A 24947-nucleotide genomic window follows, 5' to 3' on the forward strand; every position below is an offset into this window, starting at 1 on the left:
TACAATATATATAAAAAATGACGCTCTCTATTGTTATTTTCACTACATTTTTATTAGAAAATCGTATGTGGCTTTATTACTCTTTTTGTTTATTTTTTACTCGTGATTATTTTCCAGAATATAGCTTATAATATTATTTATATAACTTTGAATATTTAAAATATTTAATTAATATAATTTAATTTAATCTAAAAGTTAACCAAATTAATTATCTCGAAGGTAAACGTAACAAATAAGAATGAGCATTATTTAAAAAGGAAGAAAAAAAGGAACCATAACTAAAAAGATATTATTAGTGCAGAGTGGATAATTAAGTGGTCTATTACTTCCAAAATAATAGTCCTTGGCAACCGAGAAAACAAGAAGAAGAAAAACTGAGCAAATTCTGGCATGAACCCCAAATACAATTGATAGATTTCGATCGAATTTGTGTTAAATTGAGCTAAAGAAAAAGGGAAATGGCTAATTTGTATGTAAAGGCAGTGCCTCCGGCGGATCTGAACCGGAACACAGACTGGTTCATGTACCCTGGAGTATGGACCACCTATATACTTATCCTCTTCTTCTCATGGCTTGTTCTCACCACTTTTGGATGCTCTCCTGGCATGGCTTGGACCGTCGTCAATCTCTCTCACTTTCTTGTATGTTCTCTTATAACCTAGCTCTGCGCGATTTACATGTCTTTCATTTGGGGGTTTCTTGTAAGTGTTTTTGATTCTATTCTTTATGTTGAAAGGTTTGATCTTTCTATCAGAATTTGGATTGTTTTCCTGATTTCGAGTGGTTTAAGATCAACCCCCATTGTGGTTTCGATCTATAGGTGTCTCTGTTTTTCGTTTGAGTTAATTTTTTTCCCCTTGTGTTGCAGGAGTAAGAGTTTGTGAGTCCTTTTATGTTAAAGATTTGATCTTTTTGTCCAGGATTTTGATTTCGTTGGTGAAATTTAATGGTTCAAAATTCACCTATTTTACGAAATTGTACTCTTTATTTTTTATCGAGAGTTCTTGGTTAGAGTCCTGAGATTTTGAATTGCTTTTTGGAGAAATTGAATGGGTTAAGATTGGCCCAAATTGTTTCTGATTCGGGATTGTTGAGCTAGAGTTCAAGGATTTCTAGTTCGTAGTGAATGATATTTGCTTCACTTTTAAGGATTTTATCTAGATAAGTTTAATCAAAGGAAGCAAACTAAGCATAATATAGTTGGAATATGCATGATGTACTCAAGGATGGAATGGAGATGGGTTGTCAATTCCCCGATTAAGAAATTCTTCCTTCTTTTCTGAGGAGAATGAGTGGATATAATATTGCTTTACTTAGTTCGGGGTTTTCACAGTTGGTAGATTTTGGGGCTTTATAGTTTTTGCTTTTGTTGTCTGTAAATCATTTGCATGCGTTGAACTATACCCCTCTTGTTTCTAGTATGTACTGATAGTGTCAAGTTGAATGGGAAAAACATTGAGTCAATGCTTTGGAGTGTCCAAAGTCCAGGTTTTACATTATTATAAGTTCTAAGACATTGAATGAAAATTTCTTACACCTCTCCTTGTCAAAGTCATAATGGTAAATAATGATTAAGTAGCCTTTGGTGCTAATTATTGAGAGAAAGATTGCTTGTTAAAGCAACATATGAAACCATTCCGGATAGGTCAAACTGTATGCATCCATGTGTTGTTTGTTGAGATAACACCTAGTGTTAAGATGTAGAGCTACTGATGGATGATCCATCTCGCTACATTTGCATCTTGTAGTCTTGCTACTTCAAAGATACACAAAGAAAGAAACTCAAGTAGTTAATATAATCTGCGAGACTTATATAGAAAAGCCAAGTAGTAGTTCATATAATATGTGAGGCTCTTTTGTGTGTAAGTTTTCCTGCCAGTTTGTGCCCTGAGAATGTCCTAGATCGTTAACAGCAGCTATTTTTTACCTGTTGTTGGCTGTCTGTTTTTATTTGCTATTTGACAAAGTAAGCTGCTGATGCACATCTAGCTGCTCCAATGTGGGCATTGCCATGGCTTTTCTAGATATAATCAGGTTTGAATGATAGCAGGAAAGCTTTATGCTAAGCTGCAGTCTGTCTTACAAGGCTGTTTGACCTTGGAATATTTTGTCTGGACTACTTAGAATAAAGCAATGCACTTCATTTAGTGACCTTTTAGTTTTCTGTAACTAGACACCAGTTTTAGCTTTGTCTTGAAAATAACTAGGTCCTAGGATATTTAGCACATCTTGCACGCGTGCCGCCTCCACTTTGTTCAATACCCTTTTTCTTTCAGAAGTCAAAACTATTGTCATGTTAGTAGTGAAACAGACATCCACAGAAATCTTATAGTTAATAAAAAAACCAATAACACATGAAAATTGAACCCAAGGCCTCTTTAACTGTTTGGCCTCTTAAAGTGAGTCCGTTGTCACTTATTTGGATTTCTTAAGATGTACAAAAGTTACTGCAGTTTGTGAGGATTTTCTGTTTGAGGAATGTACATGCATTTCCACAAGCCAGAATTCTAATAAGATTACTTTCGGGCTGCTTTTGGTTAGAGGGGGCAAACAATTGGCAATCAACTAACTGGACTACTTCTATTTCCATCTTATGTCTTGCTTTCTCCAACTTCCTAAGTATCTCATTACCTTCACTTATGCTTTATTCCAACTGAGCTTCGGCTTACGCCTATTCTCATCCATACTGGTCGTCCCCTGAAAAATGAACAAACATATGCGCACATTCACACATATATGATATATGCATCTCAGTGATCTGCAGCCACTTTAATTTTTTTGAGCAACTTAACTTTTCTGTTTGCTTTGGGGCTATTAAATCTTCTGCTTAATATATATATATAATATTGTTGAAGCCAATTTGGAAACGAGATAGACCTAAAATCATATGGAACGAAACTCTCTCAAAAGGCCTACATTTTCGTGGAATTAATGCAGACTTAGCTAAAGATAGGGTACAAAAAAGAATCCATATAGGTGATATCTACTAGTTGATAGTAGGTTTTAATCTTGTTAGTACGATGGTTTTGATCCTATTGCTTTTCTAGGAGTATTTTGACCTTATCATATATTTATATGTCAATAAAACTATAGAAAACTTTTATCATTATTGTTGTTGTTATTATATTACTTTCTTGTGTATATTTAACTTATCTTTATTTTTTATTTGGTTGATGATGACATGAATTGAGCTTACAAGAAACATGGTCAGTGAGGATGCATATATTTGACCCCAATTTGTTTGGAATTGAGATGTAGTTGTTGTTGTTGAAGCCAATTTAGATCAAACTAATATCAGAACCTTTTTGGAATCACCAAGTATATTCCTTCTAATGACCATGAAGGGTTTGTACCTAACACTTAGGCTTCTTAAAGATTCCAGTTTTAAGCAATCAAGATTGGATTAATCAGGATGAAAACTTGAATTTTCAGATTTAAGTAGGCGTTTGGCCATAGATACCAAATATTTTTCACTTTATTTGGAATTATTGGAGTTGGAGTTGAAGATGGAGTTGTGTTTGGTTATACCTTTTGGAAAGAATATTTGGAATTTGAATGTACTTTATACACCTTTAAAAGTGAAAAGTGAGTTGGAAAATAGGTTATAAGTTGTTTTCCAAGTTTGAAATACAACTTCAGGTTGGATTTGGTATTTTCTTGGGCAAACACTGATTCTCAAATAAAGTGAAAAATTATTCTGAAATAAAGGTGGAAAATTTTTATGGCCAAAACAGCAAGTCTCAGCCATTTTGGTTTTTGAGCTATGAAACTGGACAGAATTTGGTCCTTTTTTCTGAGCTAGCTGAATTTTTTTTGGGAAATTTACTTGTGCTCATCTTAAAAGAAGGCATAGTAACTGAGTAAGATCTATTTGATTTTTATTACCAATTAATCACAAACACTTTCAACAAGTAGTTTTTGAACTATTAATGAATTCAATTTACTAAAAACTTAGGAAGCGAAAAATGTCTTTTTCTTGAATTTTGTAATCAACAGAAACTGGGTAATACTCTACAGAGGTGTGAAATGACTGACCTATTAAGGAAACAGCTGATGAACAACTCAACTTTTTCACTGAATTGGGTGAAATATGGTTTTAAAATTCAACTTCCCAATTATTTTCCTTTAATTTGGTCTTTGATCGGTTGCATCTTCATTTTTATTTTGGATACTGTTGATATGAGGTTGATTAAGTTATTTTGATATGTTCACGTGATTTATCCACAAAAAAAGAAAGCAAATGATATCTTCACATGTGACTGAACATGCTTCAACATGCAGGTCACATATCACTTCTTCCATTGGAAGAAAGGAACTCCATTTGCAGATGATCAGGGGATGTACAATCAATTGACTTGGTGGGAGCAAATAGACAATGGGAAGCAGCTCACTCGTAACAGAAAATTCTTAACTGTTGTGCCTGTCGTGTTGTAAGTTCTATCTTTCTTTTCTGTTGACTTTCAGAATTTGGTTTGGAATGTTGAGATCATCACAACATCCTCAAAAGGGAAAATAAGACGTGCTAAGATAATTCTTGTTCGTTCTTCTCTTCTTTTTTTTTCGTTTCTGGTGCCAATAAGAGTGTGTTCGATATTTAATTTTATTAGATTTTAATCTATGAAGTTAATTTGTCTTCTGAACTAATTGAATAAACTGTCCCCAATTTATGCCTCAAAAAGGAACTTTAACCAAAATGTTTTTTCTTGTGCAAATTTCATGCTATGTGCCTCTGTTTTTTTTATAATAATGAAACCTACCAGTTCTTATTATTATCAACTCAAAATCCTTTTTCTTGTGCAAAATTCATGATATGGTGTGCCTCTGCTTTCGTTTATTAATGAAACCTACCAGTTATTATTATCAACTCAAATAAAGGACAAAAAATGTAAGTTTAGAAGGCTTGTTCAAAAGAGAAAACAGACATGTGCATTGTGATTGGGTTAGACGGATAGCCAGTTGTTATGAGCATCTGTCTTCTGACTAGTGAGAAAAAGTATAGAGTTGTGTGACACACTCTCGAGGATTGAGAAGTTTGACAAAGTAGCAATGTTAAATGAAAGGCTAGAGTCAATGGTGAGCCTGTACTCCCATTGAACAATAGAGATCTGTTTGTGAACAAACACCAAGAGTACGTATTAAAATTGTCACATTCTTAAATTGAGGGGTAATTTGAAAGAGAACTCACAAATACGGGGGATAAAACTAAGAGTTCGTGCCTTGTAGATGTATTCCTTTGAGGGAGGAGCTCTCTGCTTTTTCCTGTTTCCTTTTTTCAAATTTGACACTCCAACAACTTGCATGCTAACTCTGTTGCACAAATCCACATGAAGAGGGGTATGTAGGTGTTAACTTGAGTCTGACTGTGATATTCCCCGACACAATGACAAACATTCAACTAATCCAGATATAAAAATTATTAGAAATTGAAATTTTATTCCAAATACGTAGGTCTGGGTCTTCTAAATGAAGTGTGGGACTCTTGATATTTCCGAAATAGTTCAAGAATCTATAACATGTACCTCCAAGTGTTTCCAGTGAGAATCCGATACTTTTCGAGAAAGAGCTATACTTAAGACACGTGGGGTACATGTCATAAATTTGGGAAGTATGTGAGAAACTATTAAAATTAGAGAATAAGAGGAGAAAAGCAATTCAATTTGAGTCTCAACAAAGGGGTTCTACCTTTCAAAAAAATGGGCTCTACTTTTTAGAGAAGCAAGTTTATAAAAATTGAGGAAAAGAACTAGAAAAGGAGAAATAGAATACGTTGAAGCAAATCTCTGTCCTAATAAACTCATATTTGAATTCCTCAACAAAAAGAACTCATATTTAAGTTCTAAATTTTTTAATCACTGCAACAAAAAAAAAATGTGGAATGAACAATCATGAAGTTCTACAACCCCTCTTTGATATCACAATACTTTCCTATGTGAAAATATTGTAGTTTTTTTCTAGGATGTTAGTGATGATTAGCTATTAAAATTGTACTAATACAACCACTTTAATGGTTTATATACCTTTTGTTACAAGTGTGTGAATTTGTCAACTTCCGTTTTTTATTTTAGTGGTTAATTATTTGAAAGTCACATTTCCTCAAATATGTTCTGTACACACACACACATCCTGATTTTTGAGATTTATGGTGTAACATATCTGAGGCATGTGGAATACAAAGTGCGGCTCCATATGCATGCAGCATAGCATGCCAAGCCTGTCATAATTCTCAACTTGATTCTTAATATTCTGCATGCAAAAGTTCATGTGGAATGTAGTTTGAACAAAGGCAATTTTTGTGTAAGCAAAATAAAATATTGAAGTTGCTTCGTAAGAAACCAACAGTCCATGCACTAGATGGTTTTGGCCCAAAATCTGTCTTTGGTACTTTTAACGCGTTGCGAATTCTCAGTGAGTATTTATGAGGGGGATGGGCAATACCTTGAGCTTTAAGATCGAGTTGTTTTATGAGGCATATCAGGGATGCCTTGTGCAATCCTTATAGTTATTTTTCGTCTTTCCCCTTTTCTTTTCTACTGTATTGATGACATTTTACTTTCAAGATTTCTTAGCCAACTCTTTTCTACTTGTTTAACTGACAGGTACTTGATAGCCTCACATACAACTGATTACCAACATCCAATGCTCTTCTTCAATACCATTGCTGTGACTGTGCTGGTTATTGCCAAGTTCCCCAATATGCACAAGGTCCGAATCTTCGGAATTAATGGGGATCCGTAAATGGTTCTTTCTTTTTTGTTTCCAGTTTGTGTTTCTCAAAATCTAAGCTTTTTCATCCTCCTGCTTTTCTGCGGAAAGCTCGTCTCTGTATAGAAGTCAAGACAGGAAAGAGTACTTGCTGCTTTAGTGCCAATGTCTTTTACAAGTGCTTCTCTAGATAGTGAAGCAATAAATGTAACAAGTTTTCTGTACAGTGTAATTTTCCTTGTAAACCTTATATGAGTACTATAATTAGTTCAATCCCCGTGAACTATGCTACCATTTCAAGATCTTTTTTGAGCTTATGCTGGAAAAATGGATGGTCTTTGTTTGGTACACTATATCAACACAAGTATTCCCTCCGTATCAGGTTGTTTGTCTTACTTTTTTTTTCGTCAGTTTCAAAAAGAATGTTTTTTTTTTCCGGCAACTCTTTAATTTTAATTTTTTACGTGACATGTTTAGGAACACATAATTAAAGAACATTTTAATACATTCAGCATATCTTTAGTTTAAAAGTATAAGATTGAAAAGTCTGTTTTATTTTTTAAAATATCATGTCTAAGTAAAAATTAGATAAATAAATTGCACTGAAATAAAACTAAAAATTGCATGGTATGAAGTGTGTATAATTAAATCAATTTTAATTAAGGGTCGATCCTACAATAGTCGGGTATGTTAGGAACTGAAAGAAAAGGCAATTATTATTAATTTAAAGAAAAGGATTAGGTATTGGTTGTGGCAGGTAGGTTCCTTTTCGTTTGAAAATTACAATTTGCTTAGTGGCGTTGTTAAATATTATTATTAATATTTCAATGCAAGACCAAAGCACTTCAATTGATTTCAATAATAGCTGATCATCTACTAATTGTATAATTTCAAATTACTGTTGGTAAGATAGTTGCCCTTTACATATCATTTGCAAGCTATGTAAAAGTTTTACAGAGAAGTTCTTTCTTTAAAAGGGCTTGTCTTCGATTTTTCAATAAAGATGAAATTTGACTCTAAGAAAAAAATCCTAATACTGCATGAAACCACCCTATAAACACCAGATGACCCAAAGTTCCGTCAAATTAAGGTACATAACTTTGCAACAGTACTATAAATTGTCTGAAAATAGTAATCAAGTTATACAGTGACGGTGTAATGATCTTTTATACGCTATTAAGTTAGTTAACAACTATAGATAACTATTTGTAGTGAGTATATATATAGGTTGAATATGCGTGTGTATATATAATCTAGATCAAATTAAAGTTAACTTATATATTAACATGTCAATTGGAATCGATAAACTAATTGATAGTATAAAATTCTTAATTAACATAACAAAATGTAGCCAATAATTAGGCGGTAATTAAGGTAGTTATAATGATCATATATAGTACAGACATGCTGGTACAGAAACCCTAGAAGCTGACTTTAATCAAGCTAGCTTCCCTAATCTCAAAGTAATAATCCTAGACCAAATTAACAACAATGTAACCAGATCAATTATCTTCCATGCTAGTACGTACTTAGTTCTAACAAATTACTAGTAACCAAAGCACGTATAACAACATACCCAGTGTAATTCCTTAGGTGAAGTCTAGATTAAACAAAGTACGTAGGAAAAAAATGAGATTTGCTATTGTCCCTTTAATTTAATTTACCAGGATCCTCCAGTACCACTTAACATCCCATTCCAATATAATCCAGCAGTTGAATTATTCTCGTGTACCCTAGTCTGATGATGATGATCAGCTTGATTTGTACTTGAAAGTTGCTTTAATCCTCCTAGAGGGAACATTATTCTTGCACCTCCATTTTCTAGACTCCCTGGCCCACCACTTGAAAAATTACTTAAAGAAGCTGCATGATGTTCATGATCAGTACTTCCAGCAGTACTAGGCTTTAATTCTTGAAATGGAAAACCTGAAGTGTATAAAGCATTCAAATCTGGTGTGGATGGTGAGGAGATGAATGAAGTAAACCCTCTTGAGGCTATTCCAGTCCTAAGCAGCTCCAGAGCTGGAATTTGTGTGCTACCTGAAGTTGAACACGACGTTAATGACATAATAATTAAGTAAATAAAAATATGTTGTCTTTACTCATTTAAAATATGATATCAGAGCAGGCAAAGAGGTCTCTTGAGTTCATCTAGTTCACAATAATGCCATTATTAAAGAGAATTTCACGTGCTTGGAGCACGAAATAAAGTAAGGCCTTCACGCAGATAAAGTACATATTTAAGTAAATAAAAGTGTCTGGTCACAATTTAACATAGTATCAGAATAGGCAGATGTCTTGAGTTCAAGTCCCCAGCTACCAAATTATTACTAGTTAATAAAAAACACTTCACATGTATGACGTATGAAAAAGATTAATGAAGACTCACAAGTAATCTATTGAATTAAGTAAATAAAAATATATTTTGAATCTATTGGTTTAATTTTTTAGATGAGATGGTGAGATGATGAGTACCTAGATGATTGTTGCTTCCATCCATCTTTGGCAATTCAAGAAACTGAGGGATGACACCGTGGAACGACGTGTGATGATCGTGTGGCACAGTTCGGAACCCGAGGCTAAGATCTTGGCTACTTCCAATTACAATATTATTAGGGTTTTGATGATGGCCGGGAGCATGACTACTGGGATTAGGGTTCAGATCAGGGAGCTTTTGGGAAGAAGAGGATAATCTTTTGTTTTTTCTTGAACCACCACCAACAGGAACATTCCTTAGAGTTCCACCTTCAGTCCAATACCTTCTACAAGTCTTGCAGAAATATCTTGGTTGAGTCAGACTATAGTTGTTGTAGTAACAAAATTTTGTATTTGTTGAATTGCATCTAGGACAATTCATTGCCCCATCCTTCACTGGCCTCACCTTCTTATTCATTAAATCTTCACCCATCGACGATTTCACTACAATTTCCTAAATATTATTAACAAAACACATACAAACAAAAAGTATCAAGAAAATGCAAAAGGGTAGATGATAAAGTGGATAATTATCTTCTACAACAATAACATATTGTTGTAATCCCACAGAGTGAGATCTGAGAAGGGTAGAATAAATGTAGATCTTTTAAAAAAAGATATAATCATGGAAATATAAGATATAATAGAGAATAACAAAAATAATAGATAATAACAGAACAATAATACAACATAGAGTAACCTAAACCGAAGATCATAAACTACAAAAGTAGTACTACGCCTACAAAAATGGATAACTTCTAACTTTGAAAATTAAATTGAAAAGCAGACAAACAATAATAACAAAGAAGTAGCTACACTTTTTTCCATATGCTTTAATAAAATTATATGATATCATGTGGAAAGTTGAAGAAAGAAAAAAGTGCACTGAACTTTGATGTGTAAAGAGAGATCAACGAACACTTTTAATTTGAAAATTGAGCTTTACGTGCTAATAAATGGATTAAATATATATATATATACACACACCTGCGTCGACCATTGAGTAGTCTCCATAAAATCCGAGAAGGAAAAAAAAAACACTAAAAAGGTTGAAAGAAGATTAATTTGTCTAGAGGTGTGTCGACCTCAGTGCAAGAAAGAAAGAAAGAAATAGAATGTTTTTGAGTTGTTTGTGTGTTGGCTTTAATGAGGATTAGCTTTACTTTCCAAATCAAATGATGGAAAAGAAAAAGAAGATATTATTATGTGTTTGTTTTGACAACTACAGCTTTAGAAATTAAATAACAATCAACTTTTTTTTTATATATCTCAACTTTTTCCGGATTTCAAACAGGGGATATAGATATAGACTATAGAGAATTCAATCTATTAGGAGTAGTATATTTTTAAATTAAAACCCTTGTGAGTGGAATTGTGAATGGATATGTTCTGTGGTGGGATTTAGTTTCTCCTTTTTTTGACCCTTTAATAGCTAGAGGGACTTTGATTAATCCTATATATGCTTCCATTACATTTAGATTAGAGTGGATTAATTTGCTGTCTTACACAAAGCTAATGAACCAAGAGCTGTTAGACAATAGATTTTTTAAACAATAATTATGAATAACCATCAATAATATATATGTTATGTTAGTAACCTGGAAAATAAAACAGACAATTAAATTACATATTAATTAAAATATACTGCGTGTATATAATATGAAGAAATAAATTTTATTTTTCTTTTAATTTCATTACTATAATTTTCTAGTTATGCACAACTGGATTCATTTAATGTTTTCGTCCATCGCAAATTCTAAACATATCTCATCCCCATACTAGCTCCAAAGCTAGCTCGACCAACTTTTCGATATAATCCCAATACCTATAATTAACATATATTCTTTATTATTTTTCATTCGATGTTTGATATTCACCCTGGAAATCCATCTCTGCTGCAACATATAACAATATGTATATTTAAGTTCATGCTTGAATATAATGCTCATGTTGATTGATCTGTTCTACTGTGTGAAAAGGTAAAAGCTTCATTAGGATTTCACTTGAATTTTGTTATATATGTCCTAAAGTGCCTTGTTGTTTGCCTTCTTGTTAAAGTTGTTGATCTTATATTGAGAAAGCCACAGCCTTTTTTATATTATAACTATGATGCAATTTTATTTAACTTGTCAAGCACACTTTAAAATCATCTTTTGGCATTTTTTGTTTGTCATTGCAACTTTTTGGGAACAACATTCCTTGCTAGTTGGGAAGATATATATGATCAAGTCAGTAATCCTCGGAGATTCACCAACTACTGGATTATATTGTTTGTATGTTCATATCACCTTTTGTAACTTGTAGGCAACGTGTACATATAATAATTAGTGCTAATTAAAGTTTAACCTGGTCTAATTATCCTCTATCTCGATGTCTTTTCTGTTTTTGTCGTACGTAAAGTAACTTCATACCTAAGTATGATATGATATATGATATAGCCTTTTCAGTGTTTCACATTACTAAAGCATTCTTCACTACCTTTAGAAATTATTGTGGAAAAAAAAGAAGACATTACGGTTTCTTACCAACCATATCGATCGGTCCACTACTTTTTGCTTTTCTTGATTTCTATTTGGAAGAGTACAGTACTTTCTTCTATTTGGAACTAGTTCCTTCTTCATCTTCTTTTCTTCTCTGTTGGCCCTTATTGGAAATGTCTACGTATACAATAAGGATTTAAGTTATATAAATTAACAATGGTGTAGACTACTCCGTGTATACAAATTATACGAAAATAATCTAATTCTTTTTTTTTCATACTACAAATTAAAAAGGATCATATCTTTCTTCTCTATATCTGGTGAAAAACATGCATGCATGTCATCAATCGACACCAGAAATATTAGAGAATTCATAAAGAGAATTATTGAACAGTACCATACTTGACCAGGCCAAGATTGCTCACAACATGCCCAAAAATTACTGAAACTTTTTATAAAGAAGAGAAATAATATACTATAATAATATAGATCTCTTTAATAAAAAGATTTATGTGGTTGACATATTCTTTATATTACAGAAAAAGAAGACGAAGAGAGGTACATATGAGATAGGAGCCGACAACAGAATTGTCAAGGGGCCCTTAATACTTTGAAATTAGTGGAAAAAGATGTCACAATGGTGAATTCATTTAAATTTTTATTGATTGAGGTTAAGATAATTTGTATTTGATTCAATTTCAATTTATTCAAGCTTTAATTTATTTAAAAAGAATTTTCAATTGAGCCCAACTTAATCTCTATTTTCAACCCAATACTGTAATGTATGTTCTCAATATGAATTACCACTATTTTATATCTTTTAGGGTTAATCTATCCATTTGTAAATTTTTATTTTTATTTTCTTGAGTTGAAATTCAAATTGTAGTTATAAAAAATAAATAATAATATGTTAAAATTATTGAGATGAAGTTGATCAAAATTGAATGGGTTATGATTCAACCCAAATTTTAGCCCATTTGAGCCCAAAGTAAATTTGGGCGGGTCATGACTCAACCCAATTTTTATTTCAACTCATTTTAATATTCTCAATTTCAACTCAATCCGTCTATTTGACACCTCTACCAGGTACTCTTAACGTTTCAATTTTTTTGATCATTTCAAAGAATGTCTTTTGTTTTTATAATTTTTTAATCTTAATTTTTCATAAAATATATTTAATATCATAAAATTAAAAGATATTTTAAACAAACATTGATATATTTTTTATTTATGATCACAAAATTTTAAAAAATTTCTATTTTTTTTAAATTTCTTATCAAATTAAAACATTACAAACAAATTAAAATGGCTAAGTACAATATATGATATGGAACACTTGACACTTAGGCTTGCCCCCACGTCCATTAGATTAATAATGAAGGGCCGAAATTCTCTCTCGAATATCTCAGTGTGGAACAGTTTTCTACAGAGAGGTTATTATTATTATTCCACGCATCTTTTTCGGCTGACATAATGATGATCTCTTTAGCCTTTTTCTCCAGTTTGAAAAGGACCAAATATTTGAAAATCGACCTTGCCTTTTAGTCAAAGTTTATTTGGAGCCATGGTTAGTACTTGATTTTGAAACCATACATTTTCTCAACTTGAAATGATGGCTAACATTTTTAATCTTTGAAAAAATCTTAGAAACGATATTTGTCTTTAGTAATTTCCATTTTTCTGTAAACAGGTTACGTTGTTCAGTTTTGTTGGACTTAATGTGTCGGGGCATAAATTGAGGTCATCTTCAGTTGCTCTAAAATCTAGAATTAACCTATCTTTGATTCAAAGCCTTTGAAGAAATCACATGCTAATCAGAATTTTACCCACTCCTTCAATGACAAATTGACTAGTTTAATAAACATATTTTTGAAAAAATAATAATTGTATCAGAATATCTTATATTGTAACATATAGATTAAATTTTTTTTGTAGGGCAGGGGTTAAAGTGTATAAAGACCATAGGTGATGATGGAACCTCGTACATCAATCCTTGATGTAAGATAACAACTAACAACTCTACGAATTAGTTATCACTTAATTTACATATAGCAAAAACATTTAGTTTTTATAATATTATATGCATGAATCTTGCCTGTTAGTGCAGGCAGTTTATTTTAGATATTTGTATAATTGTTCTCCAGTTAAGTCAGAATTTCAGTTGATAATAATAAATACTATATAGATATATATACCAACACAATTGGGCATAGTTATATGAACTACAATTTGCTCTCATTCAGATGTCATTCATGTGATAAACTTCAAGTAATAAGATGGGGGGAAATCTTGAGCAATGTATGTATGTTTGTATATTTTTTTTGGAAATGATCTCTTATGACCACTTATAAATTAAATAGAAGTAAATGATTTTTTCAGATCACTAATGTGTAAAAAATGAAGATCTATTATAAAAAAGGCATAAAAATCTGTGCTCTTTTCATGATAGTAAATTTTCATGAAGTTGATCCACCTATGTAAACAACCTCAGTTTCTGGTTTTAAGCTGTATTGAAAGCTCCAGCTGAAACAGGTAACCAATATATCTCAGCAACTTCTTGTAATTATATGCTTAATTAGCTATGTTTCAAGTATTGTTCATGCATGGATTTCTGATTACACTCAGAGCTTCTTGTGTTTAATGCGGCATTAATACTGGTTCCGCCAACAAGATGTTCATTGTTGCATGTTCAAGCATCTTGTAGATATACCAATAGAAGGTAGGATTTGTTACCTGGAAAATAAGGCAAGCTGTAACCTGCTACAACAGGTTAAAAATACACTGTAAAATCTTTACACTCTAGGAATAAAACTTCACTATAAAATCTCCACACGGTCGGTGTATATGAGTTGAATTCATCAATTTCAATCCCTGTGAAATATATTATCATTGACGATGGAGCCAGACTTCCAGTTCGAGTTATATATATATATGGAAGCGATCAAAGATTGACATAGCTTCATGAACTGTTCATCAAATGCCTTGGACGAGCAACATATTGATCTCTGTATAATGATGGCACCACTTACGGATCAAAAAGGAAATATAACAAACGATGGTATCATCTTACAAGAGTTATGCTTGAAACTTTTGACAGATGTGTGAAAGGAACAACTTACTTTGTCTCAACATAAGAGTGTCAAATGGGCAGATTGGGTCTAACTGGGTTATGTCAATAAATGGGTTGGGTCGCAACCCACCCAAAATCTGTCTGGGTCAAAATGAGTTGGATTAAGATGGGTTAAATTATGGGTCATAACCCAACCCGCCCAATAAATACTCAAATTAAAGCAACACCGTGCGCAATAAGTTAAAATTACTCAAAATTATGCTATCTTATCTTCTAAAAACAACCAGAACTAAGAGGTGCATCGTTTGACAGTAATATGATCTACCATCACATTGTGGATTGATGGCAGCAATATGGGAGATCAAATTCAAATGTTCTAGAAAAAAATCATGTGAGTGTGCAATTAATATATCAGTCACACTTTCATACCTTTGTGCCAGAGACCAGTGGCGGAACCAGGATTTTCATCGAGGGGGTTCAAAAAAATAAGTAAACACGCTAATAGTATCCACAAATAAACAGATCGGATCGGGTCATATATGAACGGGTCGGATCAAATATAAGCAACTAGATAAAATTCAACTTTAGCTCAACACTAACAATAAAATAGAGAAAGTACGCGTTTGACATAATATTAAAATCAATATGAGAAAATGTATTTTTAAAATTTTAATTATGGGTTCTGTCGCCGTCATTGTTGTATAAATACATTATTCAATTTTTGAAACTAAATAAGGAACACAAAAGATTATACTATCCAAAAAAATATATTAAAATAAGAGAAATAATTAAATGAAAGTTTAATAATGAGGATTTTCTTAATTCTTGATTTGTACGTTAAAGGCATATTTTTTCTTAAGTTGTGGTCACTAATCTGTAGTAGAAGGATAAGAGAATACTTCCAAAATCCAATCCTATTTATTTAATCTTACTTATAATCATATTATTCCTTAATCAAATAAAAATTAAATGTTTGACTTAAAATGAGTATGAGAGAATTTTTTTAAAATTTTAAATATGAAAACTCAAAAAAAGTTATAACTTTTACTTAATTTTATAAAAATAGAAAATTTTTTATTGTAAAGTGTAATTCATTTTATGTTGTGCTCTAAAATATTAATGTAAAATAATTAAACACATATAATATAGTTTAATATTACAATATTGGGGTTGGACGTTTCATTTATTAAGCAAATAAAAATTAAAATTGGCTGAAACTAAAATATGAAAATAAAAATGTTGCTACCCGGGTTCGAACCTGCAAACTTAGCTCCAGAATTTGCAATTTCGTGAACCCCTTTACCGCTGGACCAAGTCTTTGGCTTGTGTTCAAGGGGTTCATTATTAAATATATACTCATAAACCAACAAATTGATTCTATACATACGGTGTAATTTTTCGACGAAGGGGGTTCGGATGAACCCCTTAGGCTGCATGTAGGTCCGCCCCTGCCAGAGACCCTTATTTTTCTCTTCTAGTTGCTTCTTTTGTGAGCTGCTAGTTCCTGATGTCAGATGTGGACTATGCAACTGTGTTTTGATCCAAGATACTGAAACATGACCATTCTTATCTCAAGCCTTTACCACACTTCTCTAACAATTAGTAGGACTACTATTTTAGTAAAGCATAAATATGATCATAAAATGAATGAATTTAAAGAGGAATAAAGGAAGAATTAAGATTACATAAGACTAGAGATCGTGGGTTTGAGTCCTGCGTATGAAAACAATCTTGTTAGGAAGCGATTCCACCTTAAATAGGCTTTATCGGTGCGAATCCTGTCACGACTCGATTCCTCAGGTCATGATGACACCTACTATAACACACCAGTAGGTAAGCCGACCCGTCAATCTGAAACTTCAAGTAATGGGTCTGAGGGCAGAAACAAAACAAGAGTGGCGAATTATAAAGATAAGCAGAAAGAATAAGCGGAAGTAAACCAAAACATGATATAAACAACTAAAGATCCCTCCCAGAACGTACAGAGCTGCTACACAATAAATGACGAGTACAAGTCCCAAAAGTGGATCGAAAATATATACAACAACTAGCTAGTCTCAAAAGGCAAAAGACGGGTCATCCATACTGAAGGAGACAGAAATGATCCAAAAACGCCAAGTGCTCACCCTAGTCTCCGAAGATGACTGCAACAGGCTCGATCTATCCACGGCGGTAGCTGATGCTCGGTCCTGCATCACGAAAGTAGATACAGAGTGTAGTATGAGTACCAAGACAACAAGTACCAAGTAGGCATTATAGGCCAACTGAGCAGAAAATGTGAAAAAAATATGAAAAAGAGGAATAAGCTTAAATAGGAATCAACATAAGAATCTAAAGTGAAAAGAATAATATCTACGAGAGCTACAACTAACTATACCCAACTGGAACCCCATAAGCCTAGCAGGGACACTCGTGCTCAAGTTAAATAAAAATTCGGACGAACCCCCATAAGCCGCCGAGTACACAAAATAGTTACAACTACCAAGACTAGGAACCACGAATCTGCGAGGTCAGGAACCGAAGAACTGTATCATTTCCAAACCCAGAATCTCCAAGAGTCAACGAACTAGGGGTGCCTTAGGGGTCGAGGTCGGGACTGGGACCCAGATGTTCGCCCGAATGTCCAATGTGGCCAAGGCCGAGACTGGATACTCGAATGCTCGCCATAATACATCAGTGCGGTCAAGGCCAGAACTGGGTATCCCAATGCTCGTCGTAACGCATCGGTATGATCGAGGCCAAGACTGGGTACCCGGATGCTCGTCATACTAGCAAGCCGGCAGAGGCAGGGGCTGGGTACCCGGATGCTCCCCGATAATTCAGAACGGAGGCCGCGACTGGGTACCCAGATGCTCACAGATAATTTATCCCATGGTGCCGAATATTCTCTTTTCCAACTAGACAACAACAGTACCGAGAATCTCCTCCCCAATGTGTCAACTGATATGCAGCCAAAACTTGAACTGGAGCCGAAGTTAAACGATCACGGAGTCTAGTATTGTTGATGCATCTCGGAGTCATGATTATACCGAGTTATGGATGAGGGTGTTATTAAGAGTAAGGGTATCGCCTAGCTAAGGCCAACTACCAAGCACTAGCCCGCTACTTCATTCTACAAGGATCTAAGTCCGTCGGAGTGACGTCGGATTAACTAAAGCAGGTTTACAGCCTATACTAAGGCCAACATACTCCACAATATCAGCAACATTCTCATTCAACTCTTCTTATAATACTAACAAATAACGGTAAGACACACATACTTCTAAATACCCAAAAAACTCGATAACAAGTCTAAAGCATAATTTCTTACACCTAAGATATACCATTAAGCTACCCAACCCAAATTTCAACTATTTCAACATGATTTCACACATTCCAGCTCACATACTCCACAATATCAGCAATATTCTCATTCAACTCTTCTTATAATACTAACAAATAACGGTAAGACACGCATGCTTTCAAATACCCGAAAAACCCGATAACAAGTCTAAAACATGACTTAACACCTAAGATATACCATTAAGCAACTCAACCCAAATTCCAACTATTTCAACATGTTTTTACACATTCCAGCTCAATCTAAAGAAAGGAAAATCGTAGCCTACCTGTAGGCTGCACACGCGAGCTCCAAATCACAGTGTCGGAGCCATTCTCTTTCGAGTGGTCTCGGAACGCTGCCACGCTATCAAAAATAGAAGCACAACGTCGATACAGTTGTTTAGACACTAATTTCATAATTTTTGGAGACGGGCCTATTTTAGGGTCTAAAACGGAGAATGGGGGACCCACGTCCGTAATTCCGAATTTGAGCCCAAAAATAGGTTCTAAACATCACCCCAAGCTCACAAATCAACACTATAACACAATTCGGGGTGGAAAACTACGCAAGACGAGCATGCAACCAAAATTCACAAAATTCGAACTAAAAGATAAAAATGACAGCTTCTTGATCAGTAAATTCTGGAAAAAAAACTAGACCCTCCCATTCAAAACAAATTACACCATGACGTTCCTTGCGAAAACCCCCACAATCTAGCCTCTAAAAATCACTAAAAATGGAGTTCAAATAATCAAGATACAATCTTCCAAAATTCCACACAATTTTAATCCAAAAATGGCCAAAACAATAGCTATATTCGTAAATTTACCTCACAAAAGCCTCCCTACAAGATTCTGAGTTTACCGGCGGATTCCCCACAAAATTCTCTTGAACTTAGACCCTTGAATAATCAGAATTGAGTTTATATAGACCAAGAAATAAATTTTCAAAAATTAATTCCAAAAAAAGGAATGGCAACTACTATAACGCGAATCTTACCTCAAACGGAAAGTACCCAGCAGTCCCGAAGCACTCCAATGCGTAGCCACGAACTTTCCAAACACACTGGGCTTCGAATCACCCAAAATGGAGCTAGAACTCAAGTCATGGGGTTTTAAAATTGAGACAAAAACCCAAAAACGAGCTGCCTTGCACCAGATTTTTTTTTTGCTGCAACATAGATTTTGGAAAAAATCCAAATCTCTGATGAGTGCTTGGGATTTGTTCGAAATCCAATAAAAATAAATCAAATATGCTAACACACTAAATTCGACGTTCCGGACTCAATGGCGCATTCAAAATTCCCATACAAGGTCATTTTAATGAAAAATGGATCCCACACTCAAGTTTCATTTTAAGCCATATTCCACAATGAGCCTCGAGATTAGACCGAAAGCCTTGAAAAGCGAACGAAGAGTCGTTCTAGACCAAACTCGACATTTCGGAACTAACCGTGCTGTCAGAATTATCATCCGAATGCGTTTTTCAACAATGTTGCCATAGGCTAAGTTTCAAAGTCAAAATCGCCAAATGGCCTCAAACTCGTATCGATTGCCTCGATAATCATGCCAACAAAGCTACTAGCCTAATTTGTCCATTCCGAAGATGATGGAACCATCAGAATTCAAATTTGAGGTCTCCCTGACCCAAAACTCAAAAAGTCGCAACTAAACCAACTTAGGCCTTCAAAATACCAAAATGGGCTCGGGATCTTTAAAAATTTAGGCAGCACTTCTTCTAGACCAAAAACCATCCTTCGAATCCAACGGAGTCGTCGAAATTCCATTCCGAGCATCGAAACTTCAAAAGTTGACCAAAGTCAAATTTTGGCCTAAAATTCCTCAAATTCTCAACTCAAGACCTCAATATTGATTACAACTCTAAAACTGATTCTGTAAACTCTCCTAGGCCAATTTTAACATTCCAGGGCTGCTGAAATCGACGAAATTTCGTTTCGAGACCCGTAGCTCCGGTTGGTCCCAAATGCCACTTTTGAACACTTAAAGCTTATGAAAACTCAAAATTTTAAAAGACTTAACTTTTCAGAAGATTTTCTAAAAATCAACACCCGATACCAATTAGAAACGACTCGGGGCAACTATAGGGAGGGGTAAAGTGGTCGTTTTACAAAAATTCCAAAAAAGACCTTCAGGGTCATTACAAATCCGAAGTAGTCAGGCCCCCAAATGCAGGGTACTGGACATCGAGTGGGAAACTAAAAAGATTACAGTAGAAAAGTTTTGGGCAAAAGCAAAGCAAATACATCTTATGCACTCGAGCTAATTTTCTCAAATGCAGAGATCGATGACAATATATGCAAAAAAACATCTAAGAATCAGATGAGCTATAAGCTGATCATATCAGGGGCATGGTAAAAATGCTTCCTCTGCTAGTGTCTCCTGAGAAAATCATAGCCATGTAACATTTGAGGTAATTCACGAACCGTGTCTCTGTAATTCAACCGACTAAACTCCAGTCTCTTTACATGCTAGACATGATTCTCTTTTTCTAATTTTCTTTCAGCTAGTAACCGTGTTAGTAGTGAAATTTCATATCCATCCTAGTGTTTCTCTTCGAGAAGATATGTTTCTTAATCTCCATAGTTAGCTTCCTGACAAAGCACATTAGTCCTGGTCTTCAAAGCCTTCTCCAACTGTTGTGAGAAATAATAAATGAAAATCGACAAGACAGTGAATGCACCAACACATTCACCAACACAGAGAACACACACACACAACCAGTCAAAAATGTAAGTAAAAATTAGTGCTTACTAATCAACTGACCAATCTTATTCACTCATTCTAGAGAATCCTTAATGCTAGTATGCTACCAATTCATCATACAAGCTTCTCATTCAAAGGTGTGGTTCCTAATTGCATGAAGTATTTAGGTTATTCCAGTCCAGACTCCACACTGAAACTGAAAGGCTGGTGTAACAGTTGAGGTCCTTCCTCATATATCATAAGATTGATGAATGTCATAAAAGATGACAATGTTACAACCATGTATATCTCACCCCCTAAAGCATAGGCATTATTGTAGGGTAGTATGTAAGCTAATCTGGGTTCCAATTCTGATCATAGAACCTATTGAAAATTTGATTAAACGGGAACAGTTGTCACATAAATCAGCTTGTTAAACTCAACAAGGCTCATTAATGTATCACATGTAGAGGTAAAACCAGTTAGGATATTTTGGGAGCAAAGAAGATATGGAGGAGCTAGTACAAGCAGAAAAGAGATAAGGATCATAACTGAAGCAACATGAATTTTCTGTTGACAGAGGAACAAATCAATCAGCAATACACTAAATCAAGAATATACTAATCTCAACAAGTCTAAGCTTCCACGTGATTTTCAAAAGAAAGAAGTACTTACTGTTATACTGTTGCCTATTAACCTTGCTATAGCCCAAGATTGAGAAGTCGCATTATCATGCTGGCAACATAGGTAGAAGATTTTTATGAGGATACTGAAAGCACATGGAGATGAGGAAGGGGAAACCATGGTTAGAAGTCATTACTGAAATACGTCCTGCAACAATATCTCAAAACCAGCAAGAAATTGAAATTCACCTTGAATAGAAGATTAATTTGCAAAGTGAAAACCACGACCGAGAATAGCAGAAGCTCATATTGATCCTCCAAAATGGAGCAACACTAACTGAGTAGACATGCAAAATCCGGTTAACCAAAATATTTTTAAAAATCCAATCTCTTGCAAGTGAGATTAAGCAATCCATTTCATGTAATTCCTTGACACATTGGCCAACCCCTAGCATATATGTTACACTGCATTTAAACCTTACAAAAGAAACAACATTGGAGCAGCGGAATCAATTGAATCTTTATGTTACTGAACATGTATAGACAGTCGGAATTTGACCACAGAAAGAAGAAGATAAAAAAGACAGAGTAATGGAACTACAATAAGAAATGGACTGTGATCTCGGCCAAATACATTCATTATCTGATAACATACAAAACCATAGTTAATTAGCAACAGCCTCCATAAATCACCTTCCCTTTTACCATAACTAAACTCAAGCCAATTGGTAGTTCCCATTGGCATACCATAAATTAGGGCGAAGATCCTTTTGTTCTTTTTTTTCTCTCTCTGATAGATTTGGATATCTCTAGCTGGGGTTTCTCCCATTCTAAAATCTGGATGAAGCATCTAAAAAGGTCCACTAGAGAACCCAAAATGTTCAAGAAAAGACAAGCTTGTTAAAACAAGAAAACGAACTTCACCTCTTCAAACTTAATTCTAATTTGACATGCAATTCAGAAAACCATGCCAGAAATTACCTGTACAATTACATTACTATTTACAAGCACAACATCCTCCACCCTAAAAAGAAAGAAAACTTATAGAAGCTTAGAAAAATCATAGAAGCTTTCTTTTCTCATCTTGTTTACCAGCAAAAGTGCAAAACATACGTAAATCAAGAAGAAGGAAGTTTAATGGTGATGGAAGAGTCCTCGTGAGCGACGGATTCGGTGAGCATAAGAGGGCAGTCCTTGGCCTCGTCATCATCATGATATGCATCGCCGTCGTCGTGGGCGGTGCTAAGGTTGATACAGGAGCATCGTTCAAGCGACTGGAAGAACGCGGAGGCCACGCTGGTTCCGAACCAACTAGCCATTCGATCCAACTTGGCCCATGACATGAACCCCTCCTCTGATTGATTCCGCAACATTTGTGTTTGCTTTTTCCTAGCACTGACGAACAAATAGAGTTGTAAGGAAAGTCCAAAAGAAACTAAACCAAGGCCTCTGTAATATGAATCAGTGACAAATACTACCCCAAATTCCTAAGTATAAGCATGACCTCCTAATGAAAATCCTAAGGAAATATATTAAATTTGATTAATACTCTAATTTTACACTTCATTAAGCAATTCTTTATAAAAATTTCATTATATACGTAGTTTGTGTTTGATTTGAAAAATAAGAACAATACAAATATATTAGTGGCTGATTTCAAAATATAAAATGTGTATCCATAATAAATTCATACTATTATAATAAGGATATAAAATGTTATTTTACTCCATTGGCAAAAAAAAGTGTAATTTACTTTTAGGGGTCGTTTGGTAGAGTGTATAAGAATAATGTTAAATAGAGTGTATTAATAATGTTTGCATTAGTAATGCTTGTATTAATTATTTTTTATGTATTATTTGGTTTGGTGTATTAAAAATAACATGTATGTCATAATTTTTTTTTAAATTATTTATATACAAAGATATCCTCCACAGATGTGGTGGAAAAAATGTAAAAAAGTTTTTGAAGGGCAATTGAGTCTTTAAGCATGTTAATGCATGCATTAAATCTCATTCTATTACTAATACCTAGAAATTCATGGTATTAGTAATACACACATTAATATAACAATAAAGTGTTATACATAACATGAAAAAATGTACCAAACAAGATATTATTAATACACCAAATTAATACATGCATTATATTTACTATTTTCTTAAAATCATGATTATTATTTTATTCATATATTAATAGTTACTATTTTCTTATCAATATTATCACTATTGTTATTTTTCTTTGATTTTATTTCTACTATCAATACTTTCTTTCTTCATATTTTTTGACTCTTCCATTTCTTTCAAACTTGTTATGCACAAATATTTCTTTTTATTCGAGGAATTATAGTTCCACAATAATAAAAATAGAATTTGCACATGCGTCATATTTTTTTAGAGCCCATTTACGATGATATATTGAAAGTTGTATTGTTATCGAGACATGTTTAATTTATTTTTTCTCTTTTTAAAGCCCACACTTTTATGATAATATACTGAAAGTTATTTATTGTTATTAAGACGTGTTTAACTTATTGTTATTAAAATATGTTTAATATTTTTAAAATAAATAAAATACAAAATAAAGAGAAGAAGGCACCTCAACATTAGTTGCCTGCTTCTAGCAGCTGAAGCAGATATGTTGACCCCAAGTAGGACAATGAAACGTTGTTCAATATGTTTAATTTATTGTTATTAAGATATAGTTTAATTTTTTTAAAAATGAATAATTTACAATAATGAGCACAAGTAGGCACGTCAACGCAAGCTGTCTACTTCTTGTAGCTGAAGCAAACATGTTGACCCCAAGCAGGACAATCGAAAGCTGCTCAAACTTTCACTTATTATGTACTTTTAGCAGATGAAACAGGCATGTTGACCCTAAATAGGACAATCAAAAGCTGCACAAACTCTTATCTTATTAAGTATTATAAAATACAAAAATGAGCAGAAATAGGTATGTCAACGCTAGTTGCCTGCTTCTAGCAGCTGAAGCAGATATGTTAATCTTAAGCAGGACAATCGAAAGCTGCTCAAGCTCTTCCATTAGTAAGTAGTATAAAATACTAAAATGAGCAGAAGTAAGCACATCAACCCTAATTATCTGCTTCCAGCAGCTGAAGAGCACATGTTCATGACCCCAAATAGGACAACCGAAAGCTGCTCAAACTCTTTCTTTATTTAATAGTACTTCCTTAGTTTTTTAGTCATCATGTTGAGTTTTTCAAAAGTCAATTTGACAAATTTTCAAAGCTAAATTAAATTACATAAATTCAATATTTTAAAAAAAGTTAGATATTCAAAAACTACACAATAAGTATTATAAATTATAATTTTTTACATATCAATAAAATAAAAATATCTTAAAATATTAGTTATAATTCATATTATTTGACTCTAAACAAAGAAAATTATACAACTAAATAAAGGAGGAAGTACTACAATAAAATGTCTAATCAAATAGCTGCCGAAAGCAGCCAAAACCATGGATCCTTCAATTCACGCATAAATTGAAGTCCTGAAGAGTTCAAGGACCCAATTGATCTATCCAAAAACCTTGGGCACCCATTATAACTTT

The 24947-nt window shown here is 33.7% G+C and overlaps 3 protein-coding genes across 7 annotated transcripts; 1 reads left to right on the plus strand and 2 right to left on the minus strand.

Moving 5' to 3' along the window:
- The first annotated feature begins 283 nt into the window (after positions 1 to 283).
- On the plus strand, positions 284 to 6985 carry LOC129886434 (uncharacterized). Its single transcript, XM_055961118.1, has 3 exons — positions 284 to 641; positions 4282 to 4430; positions 6597 to 6985. The coding sequence occupies exons 1-3, from the start codon at positions 459 to 461 to the stop codon at positions 6733 to 6735; spliced, it is 471 nt and encodes a 156-aa protein (XP_055817093.1). The 5' UTR covers positions 284 to 458; the 3' UTR covers positions 6736 to 6985.
- Positions 6986 to 8060: 1075 nt separating this feature from the next.
- On the minus strand, positions 8061 to 10325 carry LOC129884721 (dof zinc finger protein DOF2.5-like). 2 transcript variants are annotated; one of them, XM_055959007.1, is made up of 3 exons: positions 10165 to 10325; positions 9178 to 9631; positions 8061 to 8742 (listed from the first exon to the last, which is right to left on the minus strand). In XM_055959007.1, exons 1-3 carry the CDS (start codon positions 10189 to 10191, stop codon positions 8363 to 8365), a joined length of 861 nt encoding a protein of 286 aa, XP_055814982.1. In that variant the 5' UTR covers positions 10192 to 10325; the 3' UTR covers positions 8061 to 8362. The 2 variants fall into 2 exon arrangements, with proteins under 2 accessions (XP_055814982.1, XP_055814983.1); XM_055959008.1 differs by having other exon boundaries at positions 9178 to 9621; positions 10165 to 10300.
- A 6327-nt stretch (positions 10326 to 16652) lies between these two features.
- Positions 16653 to 22491, minus strand: LOC129886435 (uncharacterized). 4 transcript variants are annotated; one of them, XM_055961120.1, is made up of 4 exons: positions 22356 to 22490; positions 21624 to 21711; positions 21427 to 21520; positions 16653 to 16916 (listed from the first exon to the last, which is right to left on the minus strand). In XM_055961120.1, exons 2-4 carry the CDS (start codon positions 21680 to 21682, stop codon positions 16785 to 16787), a joined length of 285 nt encoding a protein of 94 aa, XP_055817095.1. In that variant the 5' UTR covers positions 21683 to 21711; positions 22356 to 22490; the 3' UTR covers positions 16653 to 16784. The 4 variants fall into 4 exon arrangements, 2 of the variants coding, with proteins under 2 accessions (XP_055817095.1, XP_055817094.1); XR_008766216.1 differs by lacking the exon at positions 16653 to 16916 and adding exons at positions 16923 to 18950; positions 19049 to 20660 and having other exon boundaries at positions 21624 to 22490; XR_008766215.1 differs by lacking the exon at positions 16653 to 16916 and adding exons at positions 16923 to 18950; positions 19049 to 20702 and having other exon boundaries at positions 21624 to 22490.
- Positions 22492 to 24947: the final 2456 nt, after the last annotated feature.

This window comes from Solanum dulcamara, chromosome 4 (genome assembly GCF_947179165.1).
Source record: "Solanum dulcamara chromosome 4, daSolDulc1.2, whole genome shotgun sequence".
In the NCBI taxonomy this organism is placed as follows: Eukaryota; Viridiplantae; Streptophyta; class Magnoliopsida; order Solanales; family Solanaceae; genus Solanum; species Solanum dulcamara.